Source organism: Dendropsophus ebraccatus, chromosome 12, assembly GCF_027789765.1.
Source record: "Dendropsophus ebraccatus isolate aDenEbr1 chromosome 12, aDenEbr1.pat, whole genome shotgun sequence".
Classification (NCBI taxonomy): domain Eukaryota; kingdom Metazoa; phylum Chordata; class Amphibia; order Anura; family Hylidae; genus Dendropsophus; species Dendropsophus ebraccatus.
Genome location: NC_091465.1, coordinates 68,006,448 through 68,017,972, shown reverse-complemented (window position 1 = coordinate 68,017,972; position 11,525 = coordinate 68,006,448). Strand labels below are relative to the sequence as shown.

The 11,525-nt window shown below is 40.9% G+C and overlaps 1 protein-coding gene across 1 annotated transcript; it reads right to left on the bottom strand.

The window, feature by feature from the left end:
- Positions 1 to 1,035: 1,035 nt before the first annotated feature.
- Positions 1,036 to 6,974, bottom strand: LOC138769301 (pro-adrenomedullin-like). The gene is made up of 4 exons (XM_069947686.1): positions 6,864 to 6,974; positions 4,823 to 4,910; positions 3,187 to 3,336; positions 1,036 to 2,478 (listed from the first exon to the last, which is right to left on the bottom strand). Exons 2-4 carry the CDS (start codon positions 4,906 to 4,908, stop codon positions 2,241 to 2,243), a joined length of 474 nt encoding a protein of 157 aa, XP_069803787.1. The 5' UTR covers positions 4,909 to 4,910; positions 6,864 to 6,974; the 3' UTR covers positions 1,036 to 2,240.
- Between the last annotated feature and the right edge of the window lie 4,551 nt (positions 6,975 to 11,525).

Below are 11,525 nucleotides of genomic sequence, written 5' to 3'. Positions count from 1 at the left end.
AGAAATCCATGTTTTAATAATCCTTGACAATCCCTTTAAATCTTCTCAATCTCTTGACTGTGTGTGCAATAGGTTCAGAGTGAATACCCAGGATCCATACATTATTCCACGTTCCATATAACAATTGTGTATACATCACACAACGCTTGGGATTGGATAAACATCCTTTTTAATGGGTGAACATCATACATACTGGTATTCGGACACATGAAAATTAGCTTTATAAAATCAATTCCCAACCATTTATAACTTAGAAATATTAACTTAAAATACTTTACAAAAAAAACATAAAAACTATAAATATCTGTAAAGTGTGAATAGATATATTTACATCTCTGATAAGTTTACAATATATTCCTGACCAGAAAAGTCTCATATAATACAGTGAAATCTACTACACAGTGCTGGCCGCATCTCTCTGTCCTCGTGGATACATCAGGATACGTCTTGCAGGAAACGTCTAATTCGAGGGGTACTTCTTTAGATGCTGTGTTTATTATAGATCTGACTACTTAAAATGAAAGGGGTTATCCAAAATTAGAAAAAGCACAGCTACTTTGTTGAAAAAACAGCGCCACCCCTGTGCGCAGGTTAAGTGGTATTACAATTCAGCTGCATTCACTTTAGTGAGCTGCAAAAACACATCCACTGGAAGAAAGCGGCCATGTTTTTATAACCTCTTAAAAGGGGTACTCCAGCAAAAAAAAAAATTTCTTTCAGATCAACTGGTTTCAGAAAGTTTATATACATTTGTAATTTACTTCTATTAAAAAATCTCCAGTCTTCCCATACTTATTAGCTGCTGTATGTCCTGCAGGACTTGTTTTCTTTTCAGTCTTACACAGTGCTCTCTGCTGCCACCTCTGTCTGAGACAGGAACTGTCCAGAGCAGTAGCAAATCCCATAGAAAACCTCTACTGCTCAGCAGCTGATAAGTATTGAAAGACTTGAAATTGTTAAATAGAAGTAAATTACAAATCTATATAACTTTGTGAAACCAGTTGATTTGAAAGAAAATTATTTTCACCGGACATCCTATTTAAGTCATAACAGTAATCTACAACTTGTGGCTCTTAAACTGCTTCAAAGCCTCAACTCCTGGCACGCTTGGTGTGCCATGCTGAGAGTTATTACTTTGTAACAGCTGATCTGGTTATGTGAACTGGTCAAACCATTCTGGGTCCCGGCCCCGTGATCACCCAGTGTTGCTGGATACGGCTTTCATCTCTGGCTAGCAGAGATGTGGATCCACTGGACCCATTCTATTACCCCCTAAGGTGCAATAACCTTAGAAGGATAGTAAGAGATCAGATCTGCTTTTCTTTCCAGAAATAGCGCTACTCATAGGCTGCGTCAGGTACTGCAATTCACCCCTAGAGAATAAAAGTGAACTGTAATATGGATATCATAGTTAAAAAAAAAAGTGAACCCTATTTTTAATTCTAGACAACCCTTTAAATTGATTCAGATCAGATTTTTTTTGTTTCTCATTAAAATTCTCTTTTTTTTGTGAAATATTATTCCGATTTAGCATCGAACTACGTGTTTAGCAAGGGCTCTGACTAGCAAGACCCTGCCGCCCATGGTTCTGGCCCCCCGCCATTACCCGTTTTCTTCTATGTAGTGCAAAGGAAAAAATACTCGTCACTTGTGACCTTCGGCCGAGAGGTAGACGAAGAGGAAATATCACGTTTGGAAATGATCTCTCGTCTTCGCGTAAACATCTAGAAGAAGTACACAAGTGCAAAACAATTCCCTTCCTTCCCCACCTGCATCCTGTAGGCACGCTGAGAGCCCTCGGCCATTGTGTCATCCACAAGAACTGCCACGCATGACATTGACGTCACTCTAGATACAACTTTATAATATTATTCTTGGCACACTGAGTTACACAGTAGCTGTAAAGCACATTACATTATTATTGTTGGAAAGCAGACTCCTGGCATAGTAGTTTCAGTTTTCTATAAGGAAGGGGGGGGGGGGGGGGGGCTGGTTTTACTAACACTTGGATCAGCGCACAAATCTTGGTTCCTTCTATTAAAAAGCAAGTGTATCACTAGACGCTTGTGTAATCTTCAGGATCCGTGACCGGTCGCCTGCAGCCCGATCACCCAGGAGCATACGTCTCCCAGCTTGGCGCAGGATAACCTAAAGACCACAAGTTCAGCTCTATGTAATCTTATTTACCGGGATTGTTTCTTCTTTGACTTGTGGAGTGAGCAGGAAGCGTGCAGATTTATCTAAGTAGCAAGTAATGTTTCAGATAAGCCAGTCCGTTCCCTCTCCCGGAGCAAGGAACGACGTCTTCGGCCGTATCCTAAGGGGTCCTTGGTGTCTCTGTTGGAGCCGTCTTTGTAGTTGTTGTTCCCCAGTCGGTAAAGCAGGCTGGCTAAGTTCTGAATCTGGCAGGTGCCCAAGTGACAGCCGCGAGCGCTGCTGGAGGCGGCGTAACGCTTCTCTCTCAAGTGTAACAAGGAACTGCAAATAAGAGAAAAATATTTAAATGATATATACAGTATTAAAGCAGCGGGTGATGGACTTTACTGTGATCCTATAGACTGCACTCTATGAGATTTATATTACAGAAACAATGTCTGTAGACTAGTCTGGTATTGTATTCAAGTGAGTTGCAATACCAGACACAGCCTGTGGACAGGAAAGGCACTATTTCTTGAAAATAAGATAGACCTTTTCTTAGTAATTTAATAAAACATCTTTTAAGAGGTACTCCAGCTAAATTTTCTTTCTTTCAAATCAAGTGGTGTCAGAAAGTTATATAGATTTGTAGTTTACTACTGTTTAAAAATCAAGTATTCCAGTACTTATCAGCTACTGTATGTCCTGCAGGAAGTGGTGTATTCTTTCCAGTATGACACAGTGCTCTTTGCTGCCACCTCTGTACAGGTTAGGAACTGTCCAGAGCAGGAGAGGTTTTCTATGGGGATTTGCCGCTGCTGCTCTGGACAGTTCCTCACATAGACAGAGGTGGCAGCAGAGAGCACTGTGTCAGACTGGAGAGAATACACCACTTACTGCAGGACATACAGCAGCTGATAAGTACTGAAAGACTGGAGATTTTTAAATAAAAGTAAATGACAAATAGCCAGAGTATCTCTTTAAACAACATTTCTACAATTTATTCCTGCTAGCCAAGTCTCTTTCTAAAGAAGGTGCCTGTTCCTTTACCTTAAGGCGTTCTGTCCACTCTGCGCATCTTCTATTGAGACGTCCTCAGTAGTTATATGATTCTCACTGTCTCCTACGTCCCGCTTTAGTCTCTGGTTTGAAAGACCTTTTAGCTTCTCCAGGAATGACTCTACAGGAGGCGGCATACGTCTATAGGAAAAGAAACAGCATTACTTACAGTAATACTCCAGCAGGTAAGATCACTAAGGGCTCTAGATCTAGGTATCTAGAGGGGTTAGGAGATCTCCGAGAACAAGTAAGCAGTAGTGTCCATGTCACAAACACGTCAAAAATTCTGAGATGAGATGGTTGCGATCTGGGGGTTCAGACCCCCAATGATTGTGCATGTTAATGGGGTGTCTGGATGAACAGCTATCTAAAGTTTATAGGTTATAGTCCTAATCTATAGACATTGATTGTAAAAGTACCCATACACATTAGAGGAATGCTATATGATGAACCTACGGATTTTAAGGGGACCATCCAACCAATATAGTTCCCATCAGCCAACATCAGGGAAAAGAAGGCACGGGAGTAATGTTTAAGGAGAGATGCTGAACTGTTGGGGTCCGGCACAGTTCTCCATACCCGAATGCTTGGCATTTGACTCCCAGTGGCTGGAAAAGCTGCATGCCACCCTAAGGCGTCCTGAGAAACATGGATGCAGCCATAGGCCCTAGACTGTATCCATGTTTTCCTGGCAGCCTTAGGGCGGCATGCAGCTTCTCCAGGTCTGGAGAACTGTGCTGAACCCCAACAGTTCAGCATCTCAGCTCAACACTAGTCAGGAGGAATCAGTGTTGGATGAATGTTTGGCCGTCAGCTATATGTAGCATTGCCTTGCGGCTGCGTTACGGTTGGCTGTATGGAGTAAGTACCTGCTGTTAACCTGCATTATTTGTAACACCAGTTTTAGCCATTTAGTAATTGCTGAAAGTGGCACGCAGGTTTACAGACGCATTTACTGCCTATGGCCAACAACAATGCAGCCACATAGGGGGAGATTTATCAGACATGGTGTAAAGTGAAACTGGCTCAGTTGCCCCTAGCAACCAATCAGATTCCACCTTTCATTCCTCACAGACTCTTTGGAAAATGAAAGGTGGAATCTGATTGGTTGCTGGGGCAACTGAGCCAGTTTCACTTTACACCATGTTTAAAGTGATAGGGCCACATGTAACATCCGGCGAACGGATGATTTTCGGCGGAAAGTGCCGATTTGCGTATTTTTTTATACGCAAATGGCCGATTTGCGAATAAAATATTCGCAAATCAGCACTTTCCGCCGAGTACGCCAGGGGGCGGAAAGGGGGCGGAAAAGGGGCGGAAAGTGGGCGGAACGGAGGGCACGGACTCAGAGTCCGCGCGATTTACCATCCGTTCCGCCAAAATGTACGCCGAAAACCTACTCCAGTCCTCAGCTGGCGTAGGTTTTCGGCGGTGCGCAACGGCGCGCACGGGATTTATGTAGAGGCAGTCCGCCTCTACATAAATCTCCGTAGCGCCGGAGCTGCGGGGGCATTTTTACGTCCGGCGTAAAAAACGCCGGACTTAATAAATGCCTCCCATAGTGTTTAAAGTGATAGTGTTTTTACCCATAGTAAGTGAGTAATAGCCGCTCATGCAGGAAGCTCACCTGTCCCTGTTCCCCATCCAGTAACCGCTGCACACATTGATTGTCATCACAAGGAAAAACAGAATAAGACATCCACGGAGAGCCATGACTGCGGGAAAGAAAACACCACAACATCAGTACACAACATATATATATATATTGTTTTTCTTAGGCACAAAATCATTGTTTTATAACATTCTGGCACCAGGACAGAGTAGAGTAAAAATAGCAAAGACATGGACATAATCCAATAGTAGCTGTGCACCATTGTGAAGCCCGTAACACAACAATCTGGGTCATAATGCAGATATATTAGCAGTATCAGGTAGTGACAAGACTGCGGGGAGCTCTGCCAAACACAGTGACTAATGTAATGGAAACACTCCCTGCCTACGGGCGACCATACACCTACATACTGTACAGAGAAGCCATGATCCCAACTATTCATATCACTGTACACCCTATGTAGTAATGCAGAACGGCAATACCAGACATAGCCATTGTCCAAGAGTGGCACTGTTTCTGAGGGGGGAAATAAACTAACTTTTTAGTAATCCTGCACAACCCTTTAAATGTAAACACTATTAATAAGTCATAAATGGTGAATTTAGATACGAATTTAGATAGGCACGAGGTATGGTACTAGTTAAATGAATGGTAATGAATGGAATAAGGCAGGACCATTGACTATGTTACAGATACATACAGGCACTCCTTAGTTTGGACAGCCATATTATAGGGTCTGCAGCTATCTTTACAGTACCCAAGCCCCTTTGGTTCTACACAGATATGATAAAAGAGTTAACCCCAATATTAACCCTAATACCCGTCTACTGTCTACTATCCAGTACATATGGGGCTTGTTTATATGGTCCCCATTGTCTGACACTTGTGCTACTAAAGCCATGCTGCAAACAGCACCACCTATCTCAGCTTACTGCACATTACTAAGCAAATGAATATTTGTACTGGGCACAGTGACCTCCACATAGAAATTCATTGATAATCTCCTGGCAGAGTCGTATTTGCTACTATACTGTATGTAACCAAAGTGGAGCATCCCCGCTCGCCTACTACTTAATAGAGCTAAAATGCCTATACCAAGGCTATTTATAAGCACAGCAAGCCTAAAATAAAAATCTGCCACATAAGCCATGTACTGAATGATACCACCTAGCCAGATTTGGTTCTCCGCCTGCCAGGATTGAGCTCTTGCTTTCCTTTTATGATGCATTTTACTATGAAACATGAGATCAGGATATAAAGGGCAGTTTATTGCATTATTATAAGCGGAATGAAATGGACAGGTAGAGATGTAGCAGAGCTGAATATGCTGAGCTCTACAATGTATTAAAGCGAATGGCGCTATGGATCATTTCTTACATTACTGTTGAGAATTGCCTGGATCATTATGGGGCAGCTCTGCTACACTGATATATACTAAGCCTGGGATTTGGACAGAGTAGTAAAGAACCCCTGTGTGTGTGTGCGCTCAGAGGATTATATTGCCTAGGGACTGGGAGAGCAGGCACACTGCAACCCTTATATTATATTGCATCAGAAAGTCCATGTCATTCCAGCAGAATCTGCAAGTCTCTGCCCGCCATAGGGAGATTAGCGCTGACTCGCTGACTGCGTTTTATTGCTCGGACAGCTACGTAATGGAAATGGACAAAATCCATCTGTGAGCAAAATCTTCCTAATAACCCACGGTCAAGAAAACTTTAATCCTGCCTACATTCCTAAAGTGCGGATGTAGCAGAGTCGTGTTGGCATTTGGCAAAACTCATCTTCCTATCACTATGTACTATTATACTATATGTTTTATATGAAACTGCGCATAAATCTTCTAATTATAATGAGCATAAAAAGATACAAAATTTTTTTTTTAAAAAAGTAAATGAATTTAAAAAAAAATTCAATTTCAAGATATTGTACATTTAGAATTTAGCAAAATATTTGACTAATATATAATGTTAACGTTATGAATTTAAATCTTAGAATTCAGAAATTAATTTCAATTAAATTGAAGTATTAAAGGGATATTGTATAAGACACTCACCTATATGTGTAACCTGTGTGTCTGTCCTCAAAAGTTGTCCCTGGCTTCTTCCCTGTGTTCAGTCCAAGAAATAAGTGCCGTTCAATAAGGCTTTGTCCCCTGACTGCAGCTGTGCCTGGGACTCCTTTATATGCTGTCTGACCTGCAGGGGAGGTCATGTGCAGGATGATGAGGATGATGATGATGATGACGTCACACAGGGAGGCAAAAGCAACACTCTTGAGTAACTCTCAATTATATACACATACAGAATTACTGGCAAACTCATCTGTCTGGTCTCAGACGGGGCAGAACTCTTACTTTCTAGATATATTGTGAAACAAAAAACAAACAATAATAATAATAATAATAATAATAATAATAATAACAACAACAACAACAACAACAACAATAATAATAATAATAATAACAACATCATATCAATATAGGATACAAAGTATTATACAAAAAATTCAATTAACACCTTAATGACTTGCAAGCCAAATATTTTATTTATGTATGTATTTATTTATTATTGAGGTGGCTGTATGAGGCCGTGTTTCAAAGTGGTAACATGCTGGGTGTTCATATGAATTACTTTATTATGACTGATATAATTTTTTTTTTTTTTTTTTTTAAAAGCATGGTTTGACTTTTGTTTAATAAATTATATTTCTGCTGTGTATGTGCTATAAAGTTTTTCTTATGCTTAATATATATATATATGTATTTTTAGGATGTTTTTTTCTTTCATTTATTTCTAGGCTGGTACATTCGCACGTTTAGGTTTTCTTTATTGCAATGAATAAAAACGAGTTTGAAAAGATTTAAAAAGAAGAGAAATCTCGGTCTTTCCTATATGGATTATGATATATCTACAATTTTTTCCTGACTTGGGCGTCAATAATTATGATCCAAAACCTGACAGTGTGAACACACCCTTACATTGTTATATACGTGTGTGTGAAAAAACTCCTGCAGTTTTTGCGGAATTCTTTGAGCCAGGAATTGTCTAAAATCAAAGAAAGGTATAAAGTAAAGTCAGAGACCTCTCCTCTCTTCTGTATCCACTATTCTGTGTTTGGCTCCAAAACTGCATCACAAGGTTCATGTGTGAATTCACCCTAAGGGATTTCGACTGTTTTTTTTCTACTAATGTATCAGCATAGCCCTGTATCCTAATACATTACTTGCTGTGGCACTTGGATACAGAATACTGTGAGGAATACACTTATTTAGCCTTGAACAGACAGCAGCTATTATAGAGTTAAATGGCCAGGATACTAGGTTCCTCCGATCCTGGCTATATATATAAAAAAAGAGGTTTGATTAGTCAGGGTCTCAGTGATGAGACCCCCAATGATGGTCAGAATTAGCGAGGAGATGCAGGATAGTATGCTGTGCTTCCTTGCTGTCAAACATCTCTATCCAGCAGCCCCATAAGCTTATAATAGAGCCACAGGATGGAGATGGATGTGAGCCAGGGGGCTAAATGTGCTTCTCCCTCATTCTCCTGTTTGGTAAAGGTGTCAGCAGGGAGACCCCGACTGATCAAAACTCGGTCAGTATGATATAGAGCAGGGATGGGGAACCTTCCCCATCCCTGATATAGAGAGGGAGTCCCTCTCCCTAGATGCAGTGGTCTCTATGGCTATGGCATCTAGAGAGTTATACAGCCAGGATCACGGTCACTGACAGTGTGTGTTAACTGTAGTTAACAGCCCTCACCCACTGTGTATGGAGTATTCTGGCGACTAAAAAATATATATATTTTTTATATTTCTTTACTAAAGTACTAAATAACTTTGCAAAGGAACTTTATTAAAGGGGTTATCCAGGGGATATCAGAAAGTTATATAGATTTGTAATTTACTTCTATTATAAAATCTAAAGTCTTCCCATACTTATCAGCTGCTGTATGTCCTGCAGGAAGTGTTTTATTTTCAGTCTGACACCATGCTCTCTGCTGACATCTCTGGCCAAGACAGGAACTTTGTCTCAGTTTTCTATGAATCCCCATAGAAAACCTCTCCTGCTCTGGACAGTTCCTGTCTCGACCAGAGATGTCAGCAGAGAGCACTGTGTCAGACTGAAAATAAAACATTTCCTGCAGGACATACAGGAGCTAATAAGTATGGGAAGACTTGAGATTTTTTAATAGAAGTTAATTACAAATCTATATAACTTTCTGACACCAGTTAATTTGAAAGAAAAAGATTTTCACTGGATAACCCATTTAAAGAAAATGTCATTTTTTTCTTTTTACATGGAACAGCAGCAGTAAAAGACGATATAGCCCCTCTTCTGCCACCAGTGGCTGTTTCAGGAACTGCAGTGCTGCTGAAGCCCTGGTCATACCACAGTTGCATATCGTTAGCACTGCAGCCACTGCACAGTGTAATAGACAGGATAGGGATAAATGTCAATCACCACTTGCTCTGTTAAAGACAGCCAAGCTTGCAGCACTTCTCACACACACAGCTTCCCCTAGTGTAATGCTTACTCTAATACTAACATGTATCAGGATAGACATCAGGGGAGGCTCAGTATTAGCGCTAGTGATATGTAACTGTGTTGGGATCAGGGCTTGTACATCCCTGCAGTTCCCAACACAGCCATGGATGGCAGGAGAGGGACCATATCATCTTCTACCGCTGCAACTTAATGTAAAAAAAATATTATAAAGTTAGATTACAAAACTATATATCTTTATTATAGAAATGTATCAAATAAAGGTTTTTTACCTGAATTCTCCTGACATTACCCCTACATGTGCATCGAATGTCAGGAAAGGGTTAAGAAATGGCAAGTCATGCACGTTCCGAAACGCCGGCTCCAAACCCCGGCTTTACTCTCATTATGACTCATCAAATATTTTTTTTCCACGTCTAGGAAATAAAAGAAATTAAAAACAAACAAAATAAAACGGATTCATCACAAGAGGAAGCGCTCTCCATCGTAGAGAGATTCCCAAAATAAAGTTACTGTATTATAACTTGAACCAATGAAGTTCACCTGCTGGCAGATACAGCTGGTGGGTTACCTGCTTAGTGTGGTCTGATCCAGGTCTTCATGATGTTGCTTCTATGGTTTCCTGTATCGTCCGTAGGTGGGCGTGCTGGCTTGGCTTTTTAAAGGGCCAGCGCATGCACCCAAATTCTTGTCCCTTGTCAATCACTTCTCTGTAAAAGAAACAGATCACTGATCTCAGGGAGACCAGCCAAACGATAACACTGCTGGCTGCCGGTGAAAGCGCTCAATGCAGTGAAATCCTAGGTGCATTGTTCCCTGGGAAACATGCATATGCAAAAAAAGAGCCTGTGGAGCCTCATTTAAGCGTCTCGAAACACAGGACTAGCAAGATATCCCTCCGGGAAGGACCCAGCCAAGGGGTGGCTCCTGTAGGGAAACCACCAAAACCACCATATTAAGTGACCCTATAAGTCAATGTAATAACAAGGGAAAAACCAAGGCCAGGTATCCATCCACATACAGCTGTTTCAGGGTGTTGCCCCTCATCGGTGTGGAGCAGGATTCTGGCTAGGTGCCATTGCTCCCAGGCACAACCTGCATTATAGTCTGTATAATCAGACTATAATATGCTACCATTGCTGTTCTATTTATTTGTTCTTGTGATTGCTGTAGGTCCCAGTGGTCATCCCCCCACCGTTCAGTTTCAGGTGTCTTCTAACTTTTCATTTTGGGATGGCCCCATAAAAACTTTGGAACTTCCAGTGAAGGCACTTCAGAAATAAAGAAGCCTACAAATAAATTATACCTGTTCATTGACATAAAATGTTAGGGGTTGTCAGGACCCCCATGTATTAAACAAGCAGAAAACAGCTACAAAGCGAAGAGGTCATAGCACATCTATGCAATACATGCACATACTTGACTTGTGTAATTCTCCATGTCTCCTGTTGTGGTGCTGTAGAGAGCAATATAAAAATGCCCCTGCAGCGCCACAACAGGGCAAATGGGGAATTACACAGTTCAGTTGCCGTGTAAATCTTCCATTACAGATTATTATATACGGCATTTACGTTGCATCAGAAGAAAAGTCTCTGAGTTCACGTCTCAATTATGTTGAGCTTAGCCGGCTGCTGCTGTTATCTCAGCAATAAATGTATTAAATGCACCTAAACCCATTTGCAGAGTGGATTATGTTAAGATAATAGCAATGTTCTTTCCCATTAACACTTTATAAGACTTATAATAAATGAACACCTATTTTTTTTATGATTCCACAAAGTATAGTTATGTCCTCTATGAAGGGGTTAATGCTTGGTTATGCGTGGTGCATTAGCATGGATGCTTATAATACACAAGTGGAACTTTTTACCGACTTATAACACCTGGATTATCTACAAGCAGGGGTTATGGTCAAGGCTGTAGATGGTGCGCCTGCTCTGAGCCCCCTGACTGTATCTCCATTTGTAGCTGTGTTTGTGCACTTGGATACAGTTAAAGTGTCACTGTCGTTAATTTTTTTATTTTTTTTTTCAGAAATAAATAGTCCAGGCGATTTTAAGAAACTTTGTAATTGGGTTTATTAGGCAAATATGCCATTATCTGCATTCAAAAAGACTTTCCCCAGGTCCCCCCCCTCCCTCCTCTCTCTCATCCACTGCTCATTATAAGGAAATCTTGCCTCTTTTACATCATTCGGGCCCTGTCTGTTCT